Source organism: Sorex araneus, chromosome 5, assembly GCF_027595985.1.
Source record: "Sorex araneus isolate mSorAra2 chromosome 5, mSorAra2.pri, whole genome shotgun sequence".
Lineage (NCBI taxonomy): Eukaryota > Metazoa > Chordata > Mammalia > Eulipotyphla > Soricidae > Sorex > Sorex araneus.
The window spans coordinates 85,002,547-85,030,531 of record NC_073306.1 but is presented as its reverse complement, the minus strand read 5'-3'; the positions used below and the strand labels follow the sequence as shown (position 1 = coordinate 85,030,531).

The 27,985-nt window shown below is 59.2% G+C and overlaps 2 protein-coding genes across 2 annotated transcripts; one reads left to right on the top strand and one right to left on the bottom strand.

Annotated features, from left to right (window-relative positions):
* Window positions 1–149: 149 nt before the first annotated feature.
* DCST2 (DC-STAMP domain containing 2) lies at window positions 150–12,907 on the bottom strand. The gene is made up of 14 exons (XM_004619192.3): window positions 12,652–12,907; window positions 12,074–12,244; window positions 11,776–11,877; window positions 11,368–11,565; window positions 10,528–10,593; window positions 9,918–10,131; window positions 9,678–9,835; window positions 9,309–9,473; window positions 3,255–3,422; window positions 3,079–3,179; window positions 1,862–1,992; window positions 660–787; window positions 365–458; window positions 150–288 (listed from the first exon to the last, which is right to left on the bottom strand). The coding sequence occupies exons 1-14, from the start codon at window positions 12,905–12,907 to the stop codon at window positions 150–152; spliced, it is 2,091 nt and encodes a 696-aa protein (XP_004619249.3).
* A 255-nt stretch (window positions 12,908–13,162) lies between these two features.
* Window positions 13,163–27,734, top strand: DCST1 (DC-STAMP domain containing 1). Its single transcript, XM_055139912.1, has 16 exons — window positions 13,163–13,220; window positions 13,452–13,577; window positions 13,651–13,725; window positions 16,638–16,766; window positions 17,750–17,889; window positions 18,358–18,559; window positions 18,637–18,780; window positions 19,235–19,356; window positions 20,391–20,548; window positions 22,664–22,763; window positions 22,859–22,954; window positions 23,045–23,171; window positions 23,567–23,683; window positions 24,595–24,737; window positions 24,833–24,946; window positions 27,222–27,734. The coding sequence occupies exons 1-16, from the start codon at window positions 13,163–13,165 to the stop codon at window positions 27,471–27,473; spliced, it is 2,103 nt and encodes a 700-aa protein (XP_054995887.1). The 3' UTR covers window positions 27,474–27,734.
* The last annotated feature ends 251 nt before the right edge of the window (window positions 27,735–27,985 follow it).

Sequence of the window (27,985 nt, the reverse complement as noted above, 5' to 3'; positions counted from 1 at the left end):
CAGTCCCAGCTCTCCCCTTTGCCTCTGACCAGCCCCTACCCATCCCGGCTGGTCATGCAGCTGCCTCTGACCTTCTCCAGCCCTGTCCTGGGGCATGTCCCCCAGTCCTGGCAGTAGTGGCTCCTCAGGCCAGTGCCCCCAGCGCCCGCTCACCTAGACTCAGAGCTGGAGGCCAGCTCTGGGTCCCCTGCTCCTGGCTGGGCCGCCCCCAGCAGCCACTCCTGCTCAGGGTCCTTCCTCCAGGTGGCGGCTGGCCGGAGCTCCAGTCCCTCCTCATCACTGGAGTCCCTGGAAAATTCCTGCACCTCAGTGGGGGGCCACCGCCCACTGTGCCCAGTGCCCCCTCTTGCCCGCCAAGACTCACCCCTCCAGGTCCACCGTGCCCTGGTAGGAGAGGGGCGCCGAGCACACGGGGCAAGTGTTGTCCAGGAGTCGGAAGCAGGTGGGGCAGAAGAGACCTGGGCGGGCGTGGGCACCCCTCACAACCCTTAGCCTCCGTCCCCCTCCCAGTTGCCACCTTCCAGCCAGAGTGGGGATCGGCGAGGGTGTCCCTGAGGAGGGGGAGAAGGGAGAAACCCAGGCGGCCAGGTCCACTGCGCCAGGTGCCTGACCAGGGGTGGGGGTGGGGAGGGTGGTGACTCCCGTGGGGATCACCTCACCTTTGCAGCCTGGGGTGCTACAGGGCACCAAACTCTCGGTGTCCACTTGTTCCTGGGTCTGTCCACACCCCAGGCAGTAGGGTTTGGGCAGCCAGAAGTGACTCAGAAATGGGACAAGGTAGGAGCACCTGAGGAGCCAAGAGCCAAGAGTCCCAGCGCTCAGCAGGGCGGACCCCGACACACCCACCCTCCTGGTCTGGAGACCTTTGCAGCCTGGCACCAGCCCTCAGCGGGCAACCCCCCTCCTCCACCTTCCACTCCTCACCCCCCAATTCTGTATTTCCTTGGGGGGGCCACACCCCGCAGTGCTCACACTCCTGGCTCTGCACTCAGAAATTACTTGGGGGACCATATGGGATGCTGGGATCGACCTGGGTCGGCTGTGTCCGAGGAATGCACCCTATCTGCTGTACTATCTCTCTGGCACCCCTCAGCCCCCAATTCTAACCCCAAATCTCCCTCCCAACAGCATGGAGAGAGAGAACACCACCTTTTCTCCTGCCCAGCCTCCCTCACTTTGGGTGGATTGAGGGGGTCTATATGGACCTCAACCTCTTTTTCCTTGTTTTGTTTTTCGGGAGGCCACACCTAGTGATGCTCTAGGGACCATGTCATCAGCTTGCAAGGTGGGCTCCCAGATTAGGTTTTTGTAGCACAGCAAACACCCCATTTATAGCTTACTCAAGTTGTTTTTTTATTTTTTTCCTTTGGTTGCCACATCAGTTGTCGGCTGTGCTCAAGGTTTCCTCCTGGCTCTACATTCAGGGGTCCTTCCTGGTGGGCTCGGAGACCACATGTAGTGGCAGGAGTCAAACCCAGGTTGGACCAAGTGCCTCCCTGCTGTACTCTCTCTCCAGCCCCTTTTAAAGTGCCTTTGGTTCAGGGGCTAGAGTGATAGTGCAGTGGGTAGGGCATTTGCCTTGCACCTGGCCGACCCGGGTTCGATTCCCAGCATCCCATATGGTCCCCTGAGCACCGCCAGGAGTAACTCCTGAGTGCAGAACCAGGAGTAACCCCTGTACATTGCCAGGTGTGACCCAAAAAGAAAAAAGTGTCTTTGGTTTTGGAGCACTTCCAGCAGTGCTCAGAGTTTACTCCTAACTGCGTGCAGGGATCACTCTGGTGGGGCTCGGGGACCCTATGCGGTGCCAGGGATCGAATCCTGGTCAGTGGCATGTGAGGTTTTGTCTTGCCGGGCTCACCTCTGGGCCAGCACCTGGAGGACACTCACATAGCCCTGGTCAGCTGCCCGCCGAAGCACTGTGCGGTGCAGGGCCGCTGACAGGGTGTGCCGGCGGCTCAGAATCAGGTTGTAGAGGTAAGAGATTCTCTCCTGGGAACAGAGATGGGGTGGCCACTTGCTCCTGCTGCCTCTCCCCCAGGCCCCCTCCCTTCTCCCCGCTCCATGCCTCTCTGAGACTCCTCTGGCCCCTCCCACGCCCCTCCCTGGGAGGGCACCTCTGCAGGCTCCTTCCCTGGGCCCCCCACCCCCCCACTCCCCTGCTGCACTGCCTTCCTGCAGCCGGGGCAGCCGCTGTAGCTGAGTGTCTTGGGGAGAGCCCATCTGGCTGCCCCGAGGTCTGAGCTCCAGCAGGTGTCCAGACAGCACAGGCACGGATGGACAGTCAGGACTGGGCAGATGATTGTGAGAGAGGACTCCGGGCCCAGCTTCCATGCACACCCCAAGACCTGGCCACCGAGGTCTTTGTTTTTACTGGGGGGAGCACACCTGACTGCGCTCAGGAACCACCCCTGCAGGGCTCAGGCCCTTGTGTGGTGCTGGGGATTGAGCCCTGGATGGCAAGGGCAAGCTCCCTACCCAGACCACTGTCTCTCTCCGGCTTCCACCAAAGGTTTTTTGTTGTTTTCTTTTGCTTTTGGGGTCACACCTGGCAATGCACAGGGGTTACTCCTGGCTCTGCACTCAGGAATCGCTCCTGGCGGTGCTTGGGGGACCATATGGGATGCCGGGAATAGAACCCAGGTTGGCCACGTGCAAGGCAAACACCCTACGCTGTGCTATCGCTCTGGCCCCTCCACCAAAGTTTTAACCAAAGCTGGAGTCAGACTCTGCCCCAGGAAGCCTTGTTTGTCTCAAATGGCATCATTTCTTCCTCCTTTTTTTTTTTCTTGGCATCATACTTGGTAGTGCTGAGGGCTGACTCCTGGCTGGCAGGGCCATAGCGGGTGCCAGAGACGGACCCCAGGGCAGCAGCATCAAGGTTGCCTGTCTCACTCCCACCCCCAAGAGGCATCATTTCTCCCAGCCCCTTCTGGAGTCAGAGACCTCCCAGTAGGGCACTTGGTTTTGGGTTCCTGCAGAGAGGAGGGGCTGGGGGTGCGGGAGGGGTCTAAGATCCCCCACAATAAGACTGCAGCCAGGAAGGGAGCAGCTGGGGGGGAGATGCCAGGGCCTCACCTGCTCCCTGGAGGGGTAGTAGCAAGCACAGATGAGCCGCCGCAGCCGGCTGATGTAGCTGCCAAACAGGGTGACGAAGAAGCACAGTCCGTACATGGCACCTGGGCACAGCAGGAAGCTGGTGGGCACAGTTTCAGCCCCGCCCAGCTGCCCCCTCCCCTGGAAGGTGCCAATACCGATAGCGATGTAACCAGTGGGGTCGGGCTCCGAGGGCCGCAGGAGGCAGCGGCGAGATAGGACGCTGACGTTCCCTTGCTGCAGGACCTCGAAGGCCGACACCAGGTCCCGGAAAATGGTTCCCGTGTAGCCTTCACCTTTCACCGTTATGGAGACCAGCATGGGGCCTGCACAGGACGGGGACACTCTGGGGGCCCTTCAGCCGGCAGGGGGCTGCGTCTCCCAGAGCGGGGAGGGGAGCAGGCAGGTGGCAGCTCTGCGTCCCTGCCCCCGGGGCCTCGGATACCCCAGAACCGCTCCTGGTAGCTGGGGCCTAACATCTGCCCTGGCTCCTGGGACTGCTCCATGGGCAGCTGCCTGGCACTGATGCCTGTTCTCCTGCCTGGGCCACAGGCTCTGAAAGGACCCAGACATGCCCGTGAGCCAGTGCCCTGCCTGGTGAAGCCCCCGGAAGCATTTATTAAAGTGTTTCCTGTGTCCTGACCATGTAGCAGGCACTGGACGTAATGCTTTCTCAACGTAGCACTGTCGTCCTGTTGTTCATCGATTTGCTCGAGTGGGCACCAGTAACATCTCCATTGTAAAACTTGTTATTGCTTTTGACATATCAAATACGCCACGGGTAGCTTGCCAGACACTTGAGTAGAACCTCGCACATGAGTGAAGCCCCACAGAACCAGGTAAAGCGTAACTTTGTGACCTTGGACTCCAGGCTCAACGAGACCCAAGACCCAGAAACAAGATCCTGTCTGTTTCCTCCAATCTCCAGCGCTCCAGGGATCAAACCCAGATGCCCCACCCTACCGGAGCCAGATAAATACCTCACCAGGAGGTCTCCACTACCTCCACTACCTAGCCACCGCCACGCTCCAGGCCGCTTTCCGGACACACCATAAGACACTTAATACCCACTTCCCATAATTTCTGCACAGTATTTGATGGAATTCAAATATGGTGTGAACCATGGGAACACCTGTAAGAGCGATTTGAGCCGCCCTAAAAGCCTCCATCCCTATTGGTGGTGGGGAATGTGCACTGGTGGAGGGATGGGTGTTTGATCATTGTGTGATTGTAACCCAAACATGAAAGCTTGTAACTATCTCACAGTAATTCAGTTAAAAAAAATAAAAAAGCCTTCATCCCTCTCAGAGAGCCCGGCAAGTTACCGAGAGTACCCCGCTCACATGGCAGAGCCTGGCAAGCTACCTGTGGCATATTCGATATGCCAAAAACAGTAACATCAATGGGCCTCATCTGCCTTACACTGAAAGAGCCTCCAATACGGCAGCGTTAAGAAAGATGAGCAAGGAGAGGCTGATAAAATCTCAGGGACGAACTAGACTGCCAAAACGAAGGAAGACTAAAATGACCGTACTTTCACGCATGTACGCTGGCATCAGAAGCATTCATCAAGGACCTGATGGTGCAAGCACAGAAGATCAAGTACAACATCATTGGTCTGACCGAAACAAGAAGGTATCGATCACATCACGCCTTTTTTGACACTGGAGAAGAACTGTTCCTTGGAACAGAGGCGTTGGTGGTGTCGGTGTCCTTGTCAACATGAACTTGGCCGTGAGCACTGATTCATTTGAATGCCTAACAACCCGAATTGGACGATTACGCTTGAATAGATGTGACTCACTGCCAGCAGTTTCTATCTTCATCATCTATGCACCAACATCCAACTATGTCATCATCATCATCATCATCATCCCGTTGATCATCGAATTTCTCGAGTGGTCTCAGCAACATCTCCATTCATCCTAGCCCTGAGATTTTAGAAGCCTCTCTCTACTCAGCCTTCCCAATGATGCCGAATTGGAGGCTCTTTCAGGGTCAGGAGAATGAGCCCCAGCTTGTAACTGGTTTGGGCATATTAATACACCATGGGGACCTTGCGAGTTTCTCCCATGTGGGCAGGAAGCTCCTGGTAGTTTGCCAGGTTCTTCCAGAGGGAGAAGTAGGCTATAAGATATTGCGTGGCCGTGAATCTTGCTTTTAAGTCAACTACGATGAAGAAGAAATTGAGATAGCTCTACATGGAGCTGGAGAAGGTCTATAAAGAAGACCACACCTTCTACAAGATCATTGTTGGTGATTTTAATGCCAAGATAGGACGGAGAAGGTCGCCTGAAGAACTCCACATTGGGACCCATGGCCTAGAATGGAACGAACAGGGTGAGAGACTGTCTGAGTTCATCATGTCGACCAAAACCATCCTAACTCACAGTTCCAGAAGGCCGAATCTAAATGTTGGACATGAGAGTCTCCCGGTGGACAGTTCCCACAATAAAATTGACCACATCATATTCAATCGAAGGTTTTGCCTGACTGATATTGCTGTTGTCCCCAAATTCCAAATGGGATCAGACCACCGTCTCCTTCATGCAAAATTCTACTTCAGAGTAGGGAGAAAGGTCTGCAAAGTTTAAATTTAAGAAGAGAACTCCCAGAATGACCAACTGCTCTTTGGCACTATTGCGGCAACAAGAGAAGATGCCATCACTGACAACATCAACAAGGAATACGATCGACTGGTTCAGCACCTCCATGACTGTGCGAAGAATGCCGAGAGTGGGAAAGCCACAAACAGATACCTGTCTTTGGAAACCCTCGAACTCATTCATCAACGTGGTTTGGCATGAGCCTCAGGCAACCACAAGCTAATGTCCAAGCTCCCAAGCTCGCAGAGCTGTGCAGAGAAGCGATAAAGGAAGACCTCAAAGAGAGAACAGGAGCAGTGTTGGCCGATGTGGAAGAAGCTGGGAAAAGTATTTGCAACGCTCGCCTGTCCTTCGCCAACTACAAGACTAAGATGATTGCCCTCCGACGTCCTGATGGATCTTACAGAAGAGCAATGGAAAGGATTATTCACGATTTCTACTTGGATCTCTTTGACAGTCAGGTCCACCTGCCCACATACCAAATTCTGCAGAACGGATATGTCGTTCCCAACGTCCTCCCTTCCGAAATCCAACATGCCATTTCATCGGTAAAGACATGTACAGCACCCGGTCCAGACAAGGTCAGACTCGAACACCTGAAGAATCTGCCACCAGTACTTGTCAATACACTGGCTCGGCTCTTCACACGCCACCTGTCTGTATGCAAGGTTCCGTCACAGTGGAAAACCAGCAGGACTGTTCTGTTGTACAAGAAGGAAGACATCCACGACATCAGCAACTATTGCCCAATCTGCCTGTTGTCTGTCGTCTACAAGTTGTTCACTCAAGTCATCCTGAATAGAATAGATGAAGGACAAGCATGTGAGCAAGCCAGGTTCTGAAAAGGACTCAGCACAATTGACCACAAGCTCATTTAAGTTTCTCGAGAGTTCAAGATGCCACTCTGTCTAACGTTTATCAACTTAAAGAAGGCCAAAGATTCTTTTGAGACTAAGTGGTCATCGAAGCCCTAGACAAACAGGGAGTTCAAACTCAGTACATCAAGATCCTCTGAGAGCTATATTGTGTATTCACCACCAGGATCTCACCATTCTACAAGGAAGTGATCATTGACGTAAAGAGAGGGGTTCGGCAGGGTGATACCATTTCACCGAAACTCTTCAGTGCCACCCTCGAGAACATCATGCGATGACTGGAATGGGAAGGAATGGGAGTGAAAATAATTTATTTATTTTTTTACTTTTTGGGTCACACCTGGCGATGCACAGGGGTGACTCCTGGCTCTGCACTCAGGAATCACTCCTGGCGGTGCTCAGGGGACCATATGAAATGCTGAAAATCGAACCCAGGTTGGTCATGTGCAAGGCAAATGCCCTACCCACTGTGCTATTGCTCCAGCCCCTGGGAGTGAAAATAGACGGTCGGCAACTGCACCACCACCTTCACTGATGACATCATTCTAATAACACCAAAGATTAGCCAAGCAGCACAAATGCTGGTCAACTTCGACCGCAAGTGTGGAAAGATCGGACTGCAGTTGAATCTCAGCAAAACAATGTTCATAAAAAATGAACTAGTCCCTGAAGCTCCATTTGCTCTCAACGGAACGAACATCTCCAAATGCAGCAGCTATGTGTACCTGGGTCGAGAACTCAACATGAGGAATGACTTGTTGGTGCCAGAACTGCGCAGGAGGAAGAGAGCAGCGTGGAACACCTTCAAGAGCATTGAAGAAGTGGTTAAGAGGACAAAGAACCTCTGGCTCCGGGCACATCTTTTCAACTCCACCATTCTTCCTGCACTAACATATGCCTCAGAGACCTGGGCCCTACGAAAACAGGATGAGAACGCTGTTCAGGTGTCCCAAAGAAGAATGGAAAGAGCCATGCTAGGAGTATCACGTTTCACTCAAGTGAGAGAAGGAATCCAGAGTTCCAACCTCCGTTGACGATCAAGAATCAGGGACGCTGTCTCGTTTGCCAAGGCATCAAAAATCAGATGGGCTGGACACGTATTGAGATTCAGAGATGACCACTGGACTAGAACTATTACTGACTGGATTCCACGGGACGTCAAAAGACCACGTGGCCGCCCACCTACGAGATGGTCAAACTTCTTCGTCAAAACCCTGAATGAAAGGTTTGAGGCTCTTCGTGTTCCTGGAGCGAGCAGATACCATTGGGCTACACAAGCACGCGACAGGGACGAATGGAGACGTTACTGGAGCCCGCTGGAGCAAATCAAAGATCAGTGGGATGACAAGTGATACAAGTGAAGCTTGCCAGGCTCTGCCGTGCGGGAGGATACTCTCAGTAGCTTGTCAGGCTCTCCAAGAGGGACGAAGGAATTGAACCCAGGTTGGACATGTGCAGGCAAACGCCCTACCTGTTGTGCTATCACTCCAGTCCAATGCTTTCTCATTATTTTTTTTTTTGCTTTCTCTCCTTTTTTTGGCAGTATGGGGGCAGCGTGGCACATGGGCAGTGCTCAGGGCTGACTCCTGCTCTGTGACCCCTCTGGCCCAGGGGTCACTCCTGGCTGTGCTCAGGAAACCCACGTGGTACTGGGTTAGAACCTGGGTCAGTCACATGCAGGGTAAGTGACTTAGCCTTGAACTATCTCTCCAGCTCCTTGTTTACACTCTTTTCCCCTTTTCTGTTGTTGGTTTTTGGATCACACCCAGCAGTGCTCAGAGGCCTCACCCTGCACAGTGCTCAGGGACTCCAAGCCAAGGCTCCCACATACAAAGCATAGGCCCAGCCCTTTGGGTCGTGTCCCCACCCGGCAGGTGCCATCATGACCCCATGGTTCAGATGAGGAAACTGAAGCACTGCAAGGTCGAGGGTGAGGGAAGCCCAGAGCTGGACTCACACCTGGCCAGTCACCTCTACAACTTGTGACTTCAACTACCCTGTCAGGGCACAACCTTGTTTTTCTCTTTTGCTTAGGGTTCACTCCTGGCAATGCTCAGGAGGACTTTACACAGCTCTAGGGATTGAACCCGTGTCAACTGTATGCCAGGCAAGCACCCGCCCCTTTACTCTCTCTCAAGACAGCATTGAACTGGGCACTTTGTTATGCAGGGGGACCAGGCAGGTAAAAATAGGGAGCCTCAGGCTGGAGTGATAGTCCAGTGGGGACAGCGCTTGCCTTGTGTGCAGCAGATCTGGGTTCAGTCCCCAGCATCCTGTATGGTCCCCTGAGCACCACTAGGAGTGATTCCTGAGTGCAGAGCCAGGAGTAACCCCTGAGCAGTGCCGGGTGTGACCCAAAAACAACAAAAAGAATCAGGAATATTCAGGACTAGAGTGATAGACGAGCTGGTAGGGTGTTTCCCTTGCATGTGGCCAACCCGACATCCCATAGGGTCCCCTGAGCACCTCCAGGAGTAATTCCTGAGTGCAGATACAGGAGTCAGCCGTGAGCACCACCGGGAGGAAGCCCTGAGTGCTATCAGGGGTCAGCACCCGCCTGAGCACTGGCGGGAGGGAGCCCTGAGTGTAAGGTCAGGAGTTAGCCCTGAGCACTGCGGGAGGGAACCCGGAATGCTGTCAGGAGTCAGCCCTGAGCACCGCCAGCAGAAAGCCCCATCAGGGGCTGGGAGTCAGGCGAGAGTCCGGAGCAGGGAGAGGTGTGGGGACTCACTGCGGGCCACAATCTCTCCCTGAAGGTGGTACCGGGCCAGGTCCAGCAGCCAGAAGACAGCATAGTCCAGGAAGACCAGCAGCAGCACCAGGAGGATGTGGCGGATGAGGCTGAGCGTGGACAGGAGGTAGAGCAGCTGCTCCCACCTGGACAGGATGATGGAGCCTGGGGGGGCGGTGGGGACGTGGTCAGGAGGCACCCAGTCTCCACCCACCTCTGAGCGGGCTCTGCAGGCAGGGGTCTCTCTTCAAGAGGGCCCGCGCCCTGGCCTCACGCACCCCACCTGCATCCACGGGAGCCTTGGCCGCCCTATCTCTGGCCCCCGCATCCCTGCGGCCCGCGCTGGGGATCAGGGTCAGGGCCCCTCACCCGGCCGGATGTAATGCTGCGACTCCTGGGCGCTGAGGGGCAGCACGGTGGGCAGCCCGGCCCTGGCGCGCAGGGCCTCCATGCTCAGGAAGCGGTCGGTGATGTAGATGTTGTCGAAATGGTCCCAGTTCAGATACCCGTACCGGTAGAACAGGGCTCTGCGAGCGAGGGGCGAGCCTCAGGGCGGGGGCAGCCCCGCGGGCGCGCCCCTCCCGCCCGCCGGCGCCCCCTGCCGCTCACTGGAGGTAGAGCAGCGTGAGCAGCAGCGGGGTGCTGTACCCCATGAGCGCCAGCACCTCCCGCACGCGGTACACCTTCAGGCCCACCGCCTCGCGCAGGTCCAGCGCCACCTGCGACAGGCTCCGCGAGGCGTTGAGATGCACGGAGAAGTGGTGCGTGGCCGTCACGTTGAACTCGAACTCCCGCCGCACCCGGTTAATGAGCTTGATCACGGCTGGGCGGCGGCGGACAGGGCAGTGGTGAGCCAGGACAGGGGTGGGGTGGGGAGCACGGAGACGCCCCCCACTTCCCTCGGGGTTCCTGCTCTGAGAGCTGCCAAGGCGCCTCCACCTCACTGTTCTCCTAGGCTTTGTCTTTTGATTTGTACTCTGCATTCAGGGACCACTCCTGGCAGGGCTGAGCCCCCCCCATGCCCTGCTGGGGCCCCAGCCCAGGCTTGGCTGCCTGTCAGGCAAGTGCCCTGCCCACTGCACCATCTTGCCAGCCCTCACGGGCTCTCTTCTCCCGTGTCCTCTGTTCTGGGAGTCCCCCGCCTGGCCTGGGTCTAGCAGGTGTGGGGAGACCCCAAGTGCAGGTGCTGCGCCCGCCTGGGACAGGAGGGGCCACTCACGGGTGCCGATGGTCTGGCGCAGGAAGGGCTGGATATACTGCGGGATGACACAGAACACCTGGACCACTGAGACAGCCGCGGGTCAGCAGGGCCTGGACGCCCCCTGCCCCACACTCAGGCCCCTGCTTTCCCTCCAGGTGCACTGGCGAATCAATGTCTTGTTTGTTTTGTTTTGTGGCTCACACCTGACATGCTCAGGGCTTATCCTGGCTCTGTGCTCAGGGATCACTCCTGACTGGGCTCAGGGGCCCTTTGCAGTGACAGGGATTAAACCCTGGTCAGTCACATGCAAGGCAAGCAAGCTCCTTCCCCCCTCTGATCTCTGAGGTCCCCCTCAACACCTTTTGGTTTTTCCATATCACCACCCCCACACCACGTTTGTCCTCTTCCTTCCTTCCTCCCTTCCTCCCTCCCTCCCTTCCTTTTTTCCTCCTTCCCTCCCTTCCCCCTCCTTCCTTCCCTCCTTCCTTCCTTCCTTCCTTCCTTCCTTCCTTCCTTCCTTCCTTCCTTCCTTTCTTCCTCCCTCCCTCCCTCCTTTCCTTCCTTCCTTTCTCTCTCTCTCTCTCTCTCTCATTTTTGGCCCACACCCATCAGTGCTCAGGATTATTCCTGTCTCTCTGATCAGGGATCACTCCTGGCAGGTCTCAGGGGACCATATGGGGGTGTCAGGAATCTAACTCGGCTTGGCCGCGTGCAAGGCAAGGACCTGCCCTCTGCCCGCTTGCTCTGCCCCCATTAGTCCCCTTTTCACTGTCCCTCCATGCTGGGCCCAGCAGTCCTAGATCCTCCCTGTACTGACCCCTGCCTTTGCCCAGCTGGTGCCACTCCCAGCGTCCTCACCGCTCGCGAGCCCGCACAGCACCAGCTTGAAGGGCATGAGCACATAGCACAGGTGGTAGGCGTGGGGGACGAGCTGCATGCAGTGGGTCTTGGCGTCGTCGAAGGTGTGCGCACACTTCGTGTAGGGGTTGCCCAGCTCCGCGTTGCACACGTCCCCGATGTGCAGGAGCCAGAACCACACGTTCCGCAGCGTCCTGGCTGGGATGGGAGGCAGGACCGGGCCAGTCAGGGAGGGGACCTCAGTCTGTGCAGGGGACGGTGCCCCAAGCTGTTGGGGCCTGTGGCCGGTCCTGATGGGCACCCGAACGGGGCCTGGGAGTCCTGGGCAGGGATCAGGGTGAAGACACTGGGGCTGTGGGGGGTGGATACCCCTCCCCGAGAAACCCCCAGACGTTGAGCCGCGCTGACCTACGTGCTTGACGTTGTCCATGATGGCGCGGAAGAACTTGCGTACTCGGTCAGCCACCTCTTTGGCCTTTATCACGATGGCTTTGATCTTGCTCAGGGCACCTGAGAGGCAGTGGGCAATGGGCACTACAGGGATGGCTCTCGGGATACCCCCGGGGCTCTGGGGAGGGTGCTGGTCACCCAGCACGGGGCAGTGTCTGCAGGGACAGAGGACGGGGGCAGGGCTGCACGCCTGTGACCAGCACTTGGGTGGGGGCTGTTGCCAGGGAAAAGGGAGCAGGGGTAGTGCGGCTCTTACTGACGAGGGGCTGCCGGGCCCGCTGCAGTGTTTCCGCCGTCTGGTTCAGCGCCAGCTCTGCCCCACAGCCCACAGCCTCGCTGGCCCGGGTGAAGTTGCGCAGGGTGTTGGTACAAGGGCCCTGTAGCACCAGCCCGAAGGCAGCCACCAGGAGCAGTGTCCGGCCCTGCTCTGGGGGGGGGGGGGGGGAACGGCGCCCTCAGAGCCAGGGCCCAGCCCCCACAGAGCCCGTCAGAACATTCTAGGGCCGCTGGGGAAATGGCCCAGCAGGGAAGGCATAGGCGGATCTGGATTCAAGCCCCAGCACCAGGGGCCGGAGCGATAGCACAGCGGGTAGGACGTTTGCCTTGCACACAGCCGACCTAGGTTCGATCCCTGGCATCCCGTATGGTCCCCCGAGCACCACCAGGAGAAATTCCTGAGTGCAGAGCCAGGAGTCACCCCTGAGCATCGCTGGGTGTGACCCAAAAAGAAAAAAAACAAACAAGCCCCAGCACTGCATGTGTGCCCCAAGCTCAGGAGCGAGCCCTGAGCACTGCCCCCCCAGCCCTGCCCTTCCCCGCCCCTTCCCCGCTCACTCGAGAAGACCTGGGGCAGCACCAGCAGGACAGTGACGCGGACCTGGCGCGAGAAGCCCATGCCCAGGCCGAGGAAGGCCGCCAAGGAGAAGGTGCCCACCAGGCACACCCAGGGGCTGCGTCCTTCCACCACCAGCTCCAGGATCCCGTAGGCCGTGGCCAGGGCCAGGCCAAAGGTGAAGCCCCCCACGCTTCGCACAGTCGCCCGCGCCATGCCGGGCTCCCGGGCGCCACCAGGCCGCGAGCCGGCCTTCATGCCGGACTCAGCAGAGAGCCCCAATGTCCTCGTCTCCAGGAGGCACCCCAGGTTCTGTGGCTCTCGCCGAATTCTAAGGTTCCTCACTGTGGCCACCCCAGAATTCCATACCTGGTTCCGCAAGGCCCAGGAGGGACCGGCAGGGTCTATTTCCTTCCTCGTGTCCCCCTCAGCCAGGCCGTGGGAGAGGGAGGGGCTGCAGAACCAGAGCGTGCCGGAGGAACCTTCCGGGCTGACGCCTGGGCCCCCAGACTCATGGACACAGAGCTTCAGCATGGAGCAAAAAGACCGCAAAGGAAGCTGGCGCGCACCAGTGAGTGGGCAGCGGCCCCACCCTCCCCCTTGCGGCCCCCCCCACCTCTCAGCTGACCTGAGTCCAGGAAGCCCGAGGTCCACATACCCACTCATTCGAGCCTTTCCCCTTCTCCTCTGGGCTCCCCCCCTTGGGTATTCCCAGGTTCCCACGCCCGACCTTCCCCTTTGTCCCCCTTGCCCACCCCTGACCCTGGGACGGGCCCTGCTCAGCGCACCCTTCACCCTGCAGCCGTGCAGAGGCTCCTGCGCTGGGGGCTGCCCGCCTCCTGGAACCGCTTCCTGGAGCGCCAGCCCGGGCAATTTCCCTTCACTGCGGTCCTGCTGGGGGCAGGCACCGGGGGGCTCCTGACCCTAGGTGAGTGTGTGGAGGCCGGGTTGGCGCGGGGCGGGGGCCGTCTCGAGCCTTTGGCAGGACCCTGTGCCCTTAGGTCTCTTTCAGCTCCTGGTGAACCCCATGAACATCCAGGAGGAGCAGAAGATGGCAGCCTTGTACGGCGCTGCGGGTCAGTGCTGGTGGCAGCCCCGTGCGTGGGGCCCACCCCTCTGTCCTCGAGGGTCCCTCGAAGCCTCCGCCACCGTGAGGGCAGACGCAGGAGGGAGAAGCCAGTCCTCATCACAAGGGCCCTCCCGAGTGCTCCACGTGACCCAGAGCAGACCTCAGCCCCCGGGAGCCCTCCTCTCCTGCAGTCCTCCCGATAAATCTGACTCGGGGGACAGGACAGGGCTTAAAGCACTCATCTTGCACACAGCCGACCCTGGTTCCAGCCCCGGCACCATATAGGATCCCGAGCACCGATAGGAGCAGCCCTTAACACTGCAGGGGGCCGTTCCAGCCATTTGTTCATTCATGGGTTCCTTTGATCAGTCATTCACTAGGCATCAGCCATGGACGCCTGGCAGCAATGAAGTCTGACCAGCACCCGTTCTTTGGGAATTGACACTGTAGTGGAGAGGCAGAGTATCGGAAGGAGAAATAGATGGCATTCCCAGTGATGTGGAGTATGAAAAAATGTCAACCACGGGTTGTGAGACAGGTTGAGAATGACCTCAGCTGAAGGAGTCAGGGAGGGCTTCGCGGAGGAGGTGACATTTGAACTGGCATATTGTATCCCAGAGAGGGCTGCTTCTCTCCCTGGACAAGCTTCCAGATACCATGGTCCTAAGTCCTGGAGACCAGCACAAGAACCCACATTCCTCTGGTATCATTGCCTGTTTCTGGGGGCTGGGGGGTACACCCAGCAGTGCCTGAGGTTGAAATTGGGTCTGCCAGGTGTAAGAACCTAAGCCATTGTTCCTACGTCTCTGGTGCTACTTTCTGGCTATTTTCTTTTAGAAGTCCCAGCTCTGTCTCAGTAGTTAGCAATTTTTTTGTTTGTTAGTTTTGTCTTTTTTTTTTTCTTTTTCAGTCACACCCAGCAATGCACAGGGGTTACTCTTGACTCAGACACTCAGGGGTTACTCCTGGCAGTGCTCGGGGGACCATATGGGATGCTGGGAATCAAACCCAGGTTGGCCACGTGCAAGGCAAACGCCCTACCCGCTGTGCTATCGCTCCAGCCCCTGTTAGTTTTGTCTTGGGACCACACCCAGTGATGCTCAGGGCTTATTCCTGGCTCTGCACTTAGGAATTATTACTGGTAGGGCTCAGAGGGACCATATGGGATCGAACCCAGGTCAGCCACATGCAAAGCAAGAGCCCTCCCTGCTGTACTATTGCTCTGGCCCCAGGTTTTGGGCTTGGGGCCATACCCAGCAGTGCTCAGGGCTAACTCCTGGCAGAACTTGGGAGACTCTAGGAGGTGTCAGAGACTGAACCTGGGCTGGCTGCATGCACAGCAGTCACCTTCCGCTCTGTACCCTCTCTGTGGCCCCCAAGTGCCCATCCTTACAAAAACAAAGGAAGAGCATGAGGCAACTCTTTGTGAACTATCACCCACAGCTGGAGTCTTTGGCCAAAAAGTCTAGGCCACAAAACAAGTCCCTCTGAATGTCCTGTTGTGGCAGGACTGGGTGAGACCCAGCCGTGTCTCCCCCAGGGGCCAGGGCAGGGACAGGCATGAGCCCTTGAACAAAAGCCAAGTGTGAGAGTGACTGGGAGCAAGGCAGGAGAGACTGCTGGGTGGCGCGAGGTTGGCTGCAAACCTGCAGGACCAGGCGAAGCAGAGTGGGTGGAGGCACGCTGGCGGGGCGCACCGTGGGGAGCCCGGGTGAGAGGGAGTTTGGCCACAGCCCTGGCAGCGTGGGGTCCCGGCAGCACGGTCTGCAGAGCCCATCGTGGGACCCAGGGCTTCCCGTCCGTGCGTGGCCTGAGCAGGCCTTATGTCTCTGGGATGTTCTCACGCGATTGCTCGGGCTGCCTGGTGAAAACTGAAGTCTGGGCCACCCAACAGAGGACGGGCGGCTGCTAGGTGCCACGGGGTGCTGGGGACTCCCGTGGAGCTGACGGGGAGGCTTTGGGGATCGGTGGGCGACCCCTGGAGCCTTCTGGGCTGCCTGAGCGGCTGCCGCGGTGGCTTGGCCCCAATGCCGGCTGCGCTCCTGACAACACTTAGTCATCCCGCGGGCCCAGCTGATACATCACGTCCTTTGTCCGGCCTTCCCCACCCCACCCACCCTGCAGAAATCCCCGCTCCCGGCGGCTCCCACAGACACACTGGGCTGCAGTCATTTGTTTACTCGGCTGTCTGTCTCCCTGGATTATGGGCTTCCAGGAGCACACTGTCTTCTGGCCGAGACCACATGGGAAACTGCTAGAACATTCCAGGAGAAACAGATGAAGGCCTGGAATTGGGGACCAAGATTGGAGGGCCCCCCGCAGAGGGGCTGGGGAATGTGCAGGGGGCTCTGAACTCTCTTCCAACTACTCTGAGTACCATGTCTAGTTCCAGAATTTTCCTCTTGCTCTCTCTGCCCCTGCAGTTCCTCTTGTGTGTCCACCCATTGCAAACACACACACACACACACACACACACACACACACACACACATACATACACACACACACAACACACACAGAGTACAGAGCCAGCCCTGGTGTCTTTTCTGGGTGCACAGATGACAGAGTGGGAGAGTGGACTCTCACTGAGAGTGAATGAATGATTAAGTGTCCAGGGACAGTCATGTAAGCAGAAACCTGGGCTGTGTGGTGGTTTGAGAAGGGAGTTGTGGGGGCCTGAGCAGTAGTACAGCGGGTGGGGCACTTGCTTTGCACATAGCCAACCTGGGTTTGATCCCCGGCATCCCACCCTGAGCCTGTCAGGAATGATCCCTGAGCACAGAGCCAGGAGTAACCCCCAGGCACCACCAGGTGTAGCCCCCAAAACCAAGAAAACAAAAAATAAAGAGGGAAGGGAACAGTGGGAGCCGCGCTGGGGTGGGCCAGCTTTCTCAGTGGGCTCTTCTGGCCTCTCCACAGGCCTGGGGGCCCTAGGCTGGGGGACCTCACCCCACATCCGCTGTGCTACTCTCCTGCTGGTCCCCAAGATGCTGGGCAAAGAGGGCCGACTCTTTGTGCTGGGATATGCCTTGGCTGCCATCTATGAGGGTGAGTATGTGCCCATGGGCACTCATCAGAAACCTCGACGACAGGAACCAGAGGGAAGAAAGGCCACTGCCCCAGCAGGCTGTGTGTCCCTGAGAGGGTTCCTCGACCTCTCTGGACTTGTACAGTTATAGCTCATGCCGTATCACACATGAGGTCTTGGCTCAATCTCCAGCACAACAGGCTGTATTCTGGGTCCCAGCATGGCCAGGCGCAGCCCCTAGACAGTGAAAAACAAAAGACAAACCAGGGCCAAGGAGAGAACTCAAGGAGCTGAGCGCAGGCTGGCATGTCAGGGGCCTGTGTCTGATCTCCAGGCCCTCACAGCCCCCAGCACCGCTGGGAGTGACCCTGAGCCAAAAAAGAAGCAAGGATAAAGCTTTACATATGACCAGCCCAGCACCCCACAGGGTCCCGGGCCCTCACTCAAGTGATCCCTGAGCACAGAAACAGGAGTAAGCATGGGGGAATGACCAGGTGTGGCCTTAACAGAAAAAAACAAAAGCAGTGTGGCTGACTGAGCCCTCGAGGGCTTCTGCGGCTCTATGAGGTGGTCGCTCTGCAGGGCAGGAGGGGTTCAAAATGTCCACCTGGGGCTGGAGTGATAGCACAGCGGGGAGGGCGCTTGCCTTGCATGCGATTGACTGGGTTCAATCCCCGAACTCCATATGGTCCCCTGAGCCCTCCAGGAGTAATTTCTGAGTGCAGAGCCAGGAGCAAGCCCTGAGCATTGCTGGGTGTGGCCCCCAAACCCAAACAAACAACAAGTCCGGACCACAAGGTCTGGGGCCAGAGACATCCTGGAAGGTCACTTTGCGCAGGACTGACTGCTGAAAGCCGGCACCACACAGGGTCTCTGGAGCCCGCCAGGAGGGAGCCCTGAGCACCACTGGGTGAACCCCAACCCCCTTCGCGCCCCTCCAGCAGCCTGCTGGGCCCTCAGGGCTGACTCCCAGCCCCGCCCCCCCCCCCCCCCCCCCCCGCAGGGCCTGTAGCCAACCTGCGCCACAACCTCAACGAGGTGATCGCGTCCCTGGGCTGCACGGTGGAGCTGCAGGTCAACCACACGCGGGCGGCCTGGCGCGTGGCCACCACCCCTCTACGGACCGTCTTCAAGGACCTGCTGGTGGGACCTCCTCGGGGGCTCCCTGTCCTGGGGGCCGGGAGCTGGTGCCCAGTTTCCCGGGTCGGGGGGGCGACAGGCACACTCTGTGTTTGGAGGAGAATGTACCTGGACCCGTGGCACTGCTCATGGCCCATCCCAATCCCAGTTGCCCAGAGCAGTGTCCCCTCCCACCACTGCCCAGGCACAAGGGGTGTCGGGAAGGGGCGCGGCTCTGGGCAACTGAAGTAGAGTGTCAGGAGATTGGGGGCCGGGCCTAGGAAAGTTTGGAACCTTTGAGGACGGGTGGGGGGTAGGTTGGGGAATTCTGGGAGCTGGGGCAGAGTGGGGGCGGAGGTCAAGTCCAAGGGTGGTGCCAGGCCCAGATGGGAGGCAAGAGGGGGGGTCCTCAGACTGGGAGAGGGCTCAGGGGGTCAGGGGGAGGGGCAGTTGGCGGGAAGCTCTGTTCTGACAACGCTGACCCCACCTCAGAGCAGCAAAGACACCCTGAAATCTGAGGCCTGGAACATCTCCAAGTCCTTCATGGACCTGGACGCCCAGGTCAGCAGTGAGCAGGGCTACGTCTCCGAGGCCGGCACAGCCCCCGAGACGCCAGCCCGCCTCCCGCGGGCCCCCCGCGTCCACCTCTCCACCCAGAAGATGTACGAGCTGAAGACCAGGCTGCGCTGCTCCTGTGAGGCACAGCCCGGGCAGGGCGGGGGGACGGGCTGCAGGCGGCAGCGGGGGGCCTCAGGACCCTTGCCTCCCCAGATGTGGTGGACAAGGCCATCCTCAGCTGCCGCCTCTGGTTCGACCAGAAGCACGAGCGCTGCCTGCAGCGCATCTGGGTCCCACTCCTGAGACACCTCCTCTGCCTGCCCATGAAGTTCAAGTTCTTCTGCAACATCGCCAAGGGTCAGCCTGGGTGGGCAGCTGAGGCCGCGGGGACCCCCGGGAGGAGCCCGGCCCCAGCACGCACCCCGCTAGGGTTCCGAGGGCTGAAGGGGAGGAGCAGGAAGAGGCTGGATAGATGGCACAGCAGGAAGGTCACGTGGCCCACAGGGATCCCAGCCCCAAGCACCCAAAGGGTTCCCCGGGCCCTGCCCAGAGGGGTCCCTGAGCACAGAGGCAGGAGGAAGCCCTGAGTACCGCCAGGGGTGGCCCAGGCAAACCATCGAGCATGTGAAACAGGCGCTGGCCAGAGTTTCTGCCCATGTGTGGGGTGGGGCCGTCCTCCTGTGAGAGAACCGGGCCACTGGGGAGGCGAAGGACTCAGTGCCACCACGTCACGGGCAGAGACAGGAGAGCAGAAAGCAGGTGAAGAAGAGGCGGGGTGTGCTCTGACCTGCCCCCACTCTCCGGCCCACAGCCATGGAGGTTTGGTGCCGCAGTCGGATCCCCGTGGAAGGCAACTTCGGGCAGAACTACGACTCCCTCAACCAGTCTGTCCAGGGGCTCGGGCAGGAGTTCTCAGCCAGCATCGAGCTCAGGGTAGGGGCACATGGCAAGAAGCACGTGCAGGAGGAGGGAGGTAGGGAGAAGGGGTGCAGGAGAAGAGCAGGTGGGGGGCAGAGGAAGGGCAGGTAGAAGAGGGGATGGAGGAGACAGCAGTGGGGCAGGAGGGAGGGCAGGTGGGGAGGAGGGAGGGCAGGTGGGGGTGGAGGAGGGCAGGTGGGGAGCAGGGAGGGCAGGTGGGGAGCAGGAAGGGCAGGTGGGGAGGAGGGAGGGCAGGTGGGGGTAGAGGAGGGCAGGTGGGGAGCAGGGAGGGCAGGTGGGGAGCAGGGAGGGCTGGTGGGGAGCAGGGAGGGCAGGTGGGGAGCAGGGAGGGCAGGTGGGGAGGAGGGAGGGCAGGTGGGGGTGGAGGAGGGCAGGTGGGGAGCAGGGAGGGCAGGTGGGGAGCAGGGAAGGCAGGTGGGGAGGAGGGAGGGTAGGTGGGGAGGAGGAGGGCAGGTGGGGAGCAGGGAGGGCAGGTGGGGAGCAGGGAGGGCAGGTGGGGAGGAGGGAGGGCAGGTGGGGGTGGAGGAGGGCAGGTGGGGAGCAGGGAGGGCAGGTGGGGAGCAGGGAGGGCTGGTGGGGAGCAGGGAGGGCAGGTGGGGAGGAGGGAGGGTAGGTGGGGAGGAGGAGGGCAGGTGGGGAGCAGGGAGGGCAGGTGGGGAGCAGGGAGGGCAGGTGGGGAGGAGGAAGGGCAGGTGGGGGTGGAGGAGGGCAGGTGGGGAGCAGGGAGGGCAGGTGGGGAGCAGAGAGGGCTGGTGGGGAGCAGGGAGGGCTGGTGGGGAGCAGGGAGGGCAGGTGGGGAGCGTAAAGGGTGAGTGTGCTTGTGCTGGGGCTGGTGCAGAGAGGCGGGGACAGCTGGCCCCTTGGGAGCGGCCCTGCCACTAGAGGATCCACTGAGGCTGTGTCAGGGCTGGTGCCTGCAGGTCCTTGGGAAGAGCCAGGGATGCTCAGGGCTCGGCCCGGGGGGGCGGCACCCGGAGGAGGGGGTGACTGGAGGCCAGGGGACTGAGGGTCCATGCACTGCCCCCCAGGAAGAGAAGCAGGCCGTGCTGGTGGGCATGGGCACGGGCTGGCAGCATGTGAGCGCCGAGGTGCAGGACTACGTGAGGCGCCGGGAGGCCCAGCTGGAGGGGTCCTTGGCGCTGCTGCGGCTGCTGCTCTCCTGCTCCTTCCTGCTGCTCCTGCACGCGTGAGCCCGCAGGCCGGGGTGGGGGAGGGGTGCGCAGGAGGCTGCCCCCTGCTGGGCGGGTCCCCCACAGGGTCGGCCCCTCCCGCGCCACGTTCAAGGAAACAGACACGTGGCCCTGAGGAGCGTGACCCGGCCCTGCCACTTGAAAAGGGCGACAGTCTGCTCCAGCCTTTGTCCCGCGCCCGCTTCTTTGCAGCTCACTTTGACTTTTGATTTCTCTTTTTTCCCTCTTGCCCTTCATATTCCCCTTGGCTCCCACTTTGTGCCATTTTTATCATCTCACTCTGCTTTCATTTTCTCCCACATGCTGTGTTGGCAGCTACTTTTCTTCCATGAGGACCAAAGTCCCCAACCCCACCCAGCCCTGCGTCCAGCTGGGCTGCCCCCGCCGCTCCCATCCCCTGCTGACCTCTGGACCTTCCATTTCCTGCCCCCACCCCACCCCCTAAGGCCTGGGGTGGGCAGGAGCTGGCACAGACAGCGGTGGAGGCGCCTCCTCCGTGCGCCCTGCCCCGAGGGACCCGGGGCCTGTACATGTCAACCAGAATGGGTGAAGGTGACCAGGCCAGCCTCCTGCCCTCCAAAGGCCCAGAGCCCAGGACAGAAAAGAAACATCCATAAGACAGACCAGAGCAGCAGTGCGGTGGGTAGGGCACTTGCCTTGCGTGCGGCTGACCTAGTTTTGATCTCTGGCATCATCCCACATGTTCCCAAGCACCACCAGGAGCAGAGCCAGGACTTACCCCTGAACACTGCTGGATGTGTTCCCCAAACAAACAAACAAACAAACAAAACCCCAATCCAGAGGCGGCCCAAGGGTTAGTGCGGGGCGGCCTTTGAGCCAGGTGTTGGAGCCACAAGTGGGGCCCAAAGGGCTGCAGATGGGGGACTGGTCAGAGGGAAAGGCCTTCTCTTGGGCCTCATCCTGGCCTCTGAAAGATGTGAAGGTCGTCTGGGGTGAGGACAAAGCCTGAGTGAGCTCGGCCAGAACACTCTAGAAAGCCTGCCTGAGAGTCCTAAACTGGGGCAGCGTAGGGGTCAGGAGTGGGGCCGGGTGGGGTGGAGCAGGAAGCTGGCCCGAAACAGTCAGAGGAAGGGGAAAGGGGCGGCAGGTCTCAGGGCCAGCGTGGGGAGGGGAGGAAGGAGGCAAAGAGTCAAAAGCCACTTCCGGGCTTTCAACCTGGATGAGGTCACTCACACCAGGGCCAGAGCTGGCCAGAGGGCAGGGTGAGGCTGCAGCAGAGCCGCCACGAGGGGGCGCCCACAGCCTGCCTTTGCCTTCTTTTCTAGCTTGAAGGCAAACTGACTTTTACAGAACCAACAGCCCGACAGCATCTATTTAATAGTTTACAGGTTTATTTAATGTGAGGCTGTAGGTCTGTTTGTTTTTGTTTGGCTGGGGACACACCCGTCTGCTCTTAGCGCTCACTCCTGGCTCTGAGCTCAGGAATCACTCCTGGTGGTGCTGAGGTGACTGTATGGGATGACCGGGTTCGAATCGGCTCCGCTGATACAAGGCAAGCGCCCTATCTGCTGGACGGTCGCTCCAGCCCCAAAGCTGCAGTTTTAAGCACATCTCCGGCAAGGAGCAGCTGCGCTTTAGGAAACTAGTTTTCTGCGGGACTTTGTGGCCCCTGCACAGTCTCACCCAGAGGAACCATGAATGTCCTTAGGTCTGGGGGAGAGGTTTGGGATGAATCACAAAGTCACAAGAGTTTTCTTCCAAGGTCCCAGGAGAGAGGCAGGGACCTGATGGGAGTGTGGGGCCCACGGGATCAGGCGATTGCCACGGCTGACAGGTCTCCCCATCCTGTGTCTTTGCTCCTGCTATTGCAACTCTGCTTGCCCCGCGCCTAGCCCGGGGGTGCACAAGGCTCTGAAGCACGACCTCCCTGCGCCAACCAAGGCCTCACCCCATCCGTCAGCTCTGCTTGTTTGCGCCTTCCATGGGGTTGTAGGCCTTGGGGGGCCAGCAGAGAGTCCTCTCACAGGCCAGCTAAGGTGCCCCTTCCTCCCCACCTCATTGGCTCAACTGAATGCCGGGGTCTCAAGGAAGCGTAAGATGGGGTCGCCGGGGGGTGGCTGAACTGAGGCGCCCACCTCGCCCGCCCCCAGGTGCTTCTCCTACACCGACAGCTATAACAAAGACATCCGCTTCGACAACATCTACATCAGCACCTACTTCTGTCAGATCGATGCACGCAGGAAGAAGCTGGTGAGTGTGGGCGGGCCCTGCAACGTCAGTGGGGGACCGGCAGGCAGGGCCAGCGGGACCGGCCCCCCTCCCTGCACACACTTGTGGGGTTTCAGGGCCGAACATCTCTGCTGCCGCTCCGCAAAGCAGAGAGGAAAGCCGTCATCTTCCCCTTCCAGCCCACCATTCAGGCCTCGGAGATGAGGAATGTGGTGAGCAGGGCTGAGGGCTGGAGCGGAGGGGAGGGAGCCTGCGGGGGAGTGGGGGGGGGCGAGGCCCACCCCGGCCTGGCTGGCCCGCAGGCGCGGGAGCTCCTGGAGACGCTGCCTGTGCTGCTGCTGCTGCTGCTGGTGTGCGGCCTGGACTGGGCGCTCTTCGCCATCTTCGACACCATCCGCCACTACTCCTTCCTGCAGTACTCCTTCCACAGTGAGCCGGACCCCCGGGACTTGTCCTCCTTGGGCCCCTCCCTGTCCTCCAGGGCCAGATCTCATCCTGAGCCCCTGACCTGCCGCTGTCCCGGGCCCCCCAGCTTGCTCTCACCTACAACAGGAGGAGGAGGGCAACCTCTCCCGGCGCCCTTCCCCACCCTCCCCTTCTCCCCAACACTTTTTTTTTTTGGGTCACACCCGGCGATGCACAGGGGTTCCTCCTGGCTCTGCACTCAGGAATTACTCCTGGTGGTGCTCAGGGGACCATTTGGGATGCTGGGAATCGAACCCGGGTAGGCCGAGTGCAAGGCAAACACCCTACCCGCTGTGCTATTGCTCCAACCCCCTCTCCCCAACACTTTTCCGACTGACCCCTTCCTCTCCTGGCCTCAGGCAGTCATAAATTAGAGGTGAACGTGGAGGGAGACTCCATGCTCGCCCGACTTCTCCGGAAAACCATCGGGGCCCTGAACACGTCCTCGGAAACGGTGGTGGAATCGAACAATCTGCGTGCGTGACAGAAAGTTTGCATCCAGGGAGTGAAGGAGCGGGAGGGGGAGGCGTGGTCCTCTCAGGGCGGCAGAGAGATGGGGAGAGGGGCTGGCAGGCTTGTATGGGGCAGCGCTGGGTTTGATGAGCTGAGGTGTGACAGGTGTGACAGGTTTGGGTCAAGCAGGCTGGGGCTGGGGGCCTGAGCCAGAGTCCCAAGCCTTGAGAGCAGCATTGTCCCCCAGAATTCTGTGCACGGATATTTCCTCTCCCTGTGCCATGTCGAGCAGACAAGGCACATGGGCCCTGTGGTGCTCCCAGAATTGAGAGTGGGGCCAGCGAGCCAGCTGGAGCGAGTTTTACTGGGGGGAGGGTTTGCACCGTATTCAGGGGTGCTCAGGGGGGTCCTTCCAGCTCTGGGCTCTGCGCTCAGTCCTGAAGATACTCAGGGACCACATGGTGCCAGGGGCCAAACTGGATTCAGCATCCTGCAAGGCAAGACCTGAGCCCTGAACTATCACCCCAGCACTGCATGGTCCCCTGAGCACCCCTGGGGAGTGATTCCTGAGCGACTGCCACAAGCAGTAGCCCCCGGAGCACCATTTGCACGTTTGGCCCCCAAAGCAAACACCTAGAAGCAAAGCAACAGAACTGAATTTTGAAGGGCTGGAGCGATAGTACAATGGGTAGAGCATTTGTGTTGCATGCAGTCTACCTGGATTAGGTCCCTCGCATGCCATATGGTCCCCTGAGCCTGCCAGGAGTAAATCAGGAGCACCCCCCTACAAAAAAACAAGAACAAAAACAAAAAAACACCCTGAATTGGGCGTTCAGCTACACAGGGGAGGGGTGGGGAGGAGGAGGGCAGGGTGGCGACCTAAACCACACCGCTAGCGGGCTGGGCGCCCCCTGAGCCATGTACCCTCTTGCAGCCTGCCTGCCCCAGACGGTGAGCCTGAGCACCGGTGCCTACGTGAGGACCGTGCTCCCGGTCGCCCTGCTCGCGAGCCTCTGCCTGCTCCAGGCTTTTGCCTACCGGCTGCGGAGGGTCATCGCCGCCTTCTACTTCCCCAAGGTGCGCGCGGACCCCGGGCCCCCGCCGCGCCTGTGCGCACGGCCCTCCCTCCGCCCGGCTCGCGCTCACGGCCGCCGCCTGGTCTCCCCGGCCAGCGAGAGAAGCGGCGGGTGCTGTTCCTCTACAACGACCTGCTGAGGAAGCGGGCGGCCTTCACCCGGCTGCGGAGGGCCGCCGTCCTGCGGCGCGCGCGGCAGCAGAGCGCCCCCGTGAGTGCAGCGCCCCGCCCTGCACCCCGGGCCGGCGGCGCGGGATGCGTGCTCCGGGGGGTCTCACTTGCGACCCTCTCTGTGCCCCAAGATCCACTCCAGCCTGAGATAGTCAGTGGATCCCCAAGGAAGAAAGCAGATAGCGGGAGTCAAGGCTGGAGAGAGAGGGCAGAGGGGAAGCCCGTCTGGTATATGGCTTACCAGGGTCCGGTCCCCAGCACCGCACAGGGCTCCCTGATCCCCGCTGGGAATAATTCCAGGGTGAAGAGCCCTGAGCACCGCCAGGTGTGGCCCAGAAGTAAATAGCACAGCGGGGGAGGGGGAGTCAAGCCAAAGGGAATCATTGGGAATTCTCTATCCAGGCCAAAAGGCAGGTTGAATTGAGGGGCTCAGAGCAGGTGTTCAGCACCACTCAGAGGAGGGGGCTGTGGGGGGCGGGGTGGGCCTCCTGAAAAGGCACAGGGCAAGTGGAAAGGCAAGTTCTAGTCTACACTCTCCCATAAGCACTGTGATCTTGGCCACCGTTCTCCTTGGGCCCATTTCTCCCTCTGAAGAGTGGGGGAGGACCCATTTGTAAGGCCCACTCTATGATCAGAGCAGTACAGAGTGGGGGCAGCTCAAGGGTCTGACCCCTGCCTGTTCCCCTTATAACTCTGAGAGCTGCCATCCTGAGCCTGACTGAAATCCTGTACCTTTCCCTGACTGTGAAGTGGAGTGAACTCCTACATCAGGGTGTTGCCAGGATGGACCTATATTTTGATGAGCAGATGGCATATGAAGGGCGTTCGTTTCAAACTGAGAGGACAGAACTGTGCAGAGTGCTGCAGGGGCCACCTCCTGCCATACTTTGGGGAAACGTGTGACACATGTTCCAATCCTTTGAGCTATCTCCTTTGCTGGGGTCAATTTTGGCAGGGGGCTTTTTATGGGTCACACCTGGTGATGCTCAGGGTTACTCCTGGCACTGTACTCAGGAATTATTCCTGGCGATGCTCGAGGAGCCATATGAGATGCCGAGGATTGAACCTGGGTCATCCATGTGCAAAGCAAATGCTCTACCTGCTATACTATTGTTCCATCCCTGGAGTAAATTTTTGTTTGTTTTTTTCATGGGGCAGTGCTCAGCATTTATTCCTGGCTGTGTACTCAGGGGTCACTCCTGGCAGGGCCCCTGGAGTCACAACATCCTGGGGTATCAGGGATTGAACCCAGGTCAGCTGCATGATGGCCTACCCACTATCTCCTGGGCTTCTGGGGTAAAATTTCTTTTTGGGAGGAAACCACACCTGACAATGCTCAGAGGTTACTCCTAGCTCCACACTTAGAAATTACTCAGGGGACCATGTGCAATGCCAGGGATAAAACCCAGGTTGGCCACATGCACAGCAAATGCCCTACCTGCTACACTATTGCACCATCCCCTGATGTCAATTTTTGTTTTATTTATTTATTTATTTATTTTTGTTTTTGAGCCACACCAGGCAATGCTCAGGGATTACTCCTTACTCTGCACTCAGGAATGACCCTGGCGATGCTCAGAGGACCCTATGGGGTGCCAGGGATCAAACCTGGATCAGCCATGCCTTACCTGCTGTACTATCATAGCTCTGGCCCCTGGGGTGGAAAAAAATTTTTTTTTTCTGGAGTAAAAATTTTGAGCAAAGATGTGATTTAGGGGCTGGAGTGATAGCACAGCGGGTAAGGCGTCTGCCTTGCACGCGCTGACCTGGGTTCGATTCCCAGCATCCCATATGGTCCCTTGAGCACGGCCAGGGGTAATTCCTGAGTGCAGAGCCAGGAGTGACCCCTGAGCATCGCTCGGTGTGACCCAAAAAGCAATATATATATATATATATATATATATATATATATATATATATATATATGATTTAGTGGCCTTGCAATTTGTGGGGTTCGGGGTGGGTGGGGAGAACATAGCCTAACCAAGTGGAATCAGGGTATTCCTGTTTTCCGATGGATTTAATTGTTCACTCTCTGTACTGCTGTCGCTCCCACCCAGGATTGGAGTTAGGGAAAGCAAGTGATCTCTGTTGCTCCTCCAGACTGGCAGGGCGCGGCTCTCAGCTGCATTTTTTGCCACTCCATCACCCAGGAGGAAGGAAAGCTCTCTCCATCTATTTCCATAGCACCCTGGGCCAACCCAGCTGTATCCAACACGTGGCATTGTCAGGCCTTGAGAGGCGCTGCCAGTTCCCCCCACACCCTTCCCTTTCCGCCTCACTCCCCAGCTCAAACCCTCCTCGCTTCTCCACAGCGCCGCCGCCTGGCCGACTGGTTGCACCGCCGCTGTCCGCTCCTGCGCCCCTGGCTGCGCCGGCGCTGCGTGGTGTGCGAGGCACCCGAGACACACGAATCCTACGTGTGCCCAACGTCGGGATGCGAGGCCGTGTACTGCAGGTCCTGCTGGGATGACATGCAGTATCGGTGCCCGGCCTGCACACCCCCAGAGGAGCTCTCCTCCTCCGCTTACAGCGATAGCAATGACGACGCTACCTACGCGGAGTGAAGGGACTCGCCCTCGTACCCTGCTTCTCCCTGTCCGATAAAATGTCTTGTACGTTTCTGCTGCTCATGCTTCGCAGGTGCCCTGAGCCCGGCGCTGCTCCGCCCGCAGTTGGCATACACTTGCTCTGGCGATCCCAGCAGAACTGGGCGCGGACGGTGAGACCAAGGGCAGCGAAGGAGTTAGGTCTGAGCCCTAGCCCAGCGGGAAGAGCATAGTGCCCAAGCGGGTCGGACCGGTCCTGGACTCCCACTCTGCGCAGTAGCGGGTACGAGACTCCTGCCGCCCCCGGACCCTCGAGGGGAGAGGGCGGGGCCTCCCAAGAACAGATCCTTGCTGAGGGGCGGGGCCTCCCAGAGAGGGGGGGGGCCTGGTTCTCGGGAGGGGCGGGACCACCCGGGAGTAGTGCCTGACTCGGGCTGGACGGAGCAGAGCCTTGTTTTTAGGAGGCAGGGCCCTATGGAGGGCAGGCACTGACCCTGGCGGGACAGAGCCTCCATGGAACAGTCTGGCTC

Bases quoted from the DNA above. Each gene is read 5' to 3' on its own strand.
- DCST2 (XM_004619192.3), bottom strand. From the start codon at position 12,907: ATGAAGGCCGGCTCGCGGCCTGGTGGCGCCCGGGAGCCCGGCATGGCG. The intron at 12,245-12,651 runs GTGAGCGGGGAA...CCCCCCCCCCAG, and splicing joins GCTGCCCCAGGTCTTCTCGA to AGCAGGGCCGGACACTGCTC. The intron at 3,180-3,254 runs GTATTGGCACCT...TGCTGTGCCCAG, and splicing joins CACTGGTTACATCGCTATCG to GTGCCATGTACGGACTGTGC.
- DCST1 (XM_055139912.1), top strand. From the start codon at position 13,163: ATGGACACAGAGCTTCAGCATGGAGCAAAAAGACCGCAAAGGAAGCTG. The intron at 22,764-22,858 runs GTGAGTGTGGGC...GTGGGGTTTCAG, and splicing joins ATGCACGCAGGAAGAAGCTG to GGCCGAACATCTCTGCTGCC. The intron at 24,738-24,832 runs GTGCGCGCGGAC...CTCCCCGGCCAG, and splicing joins CCGCCTTCTACTTCCCCAAG to CGAGAGAAGCGGCGGGTGCT.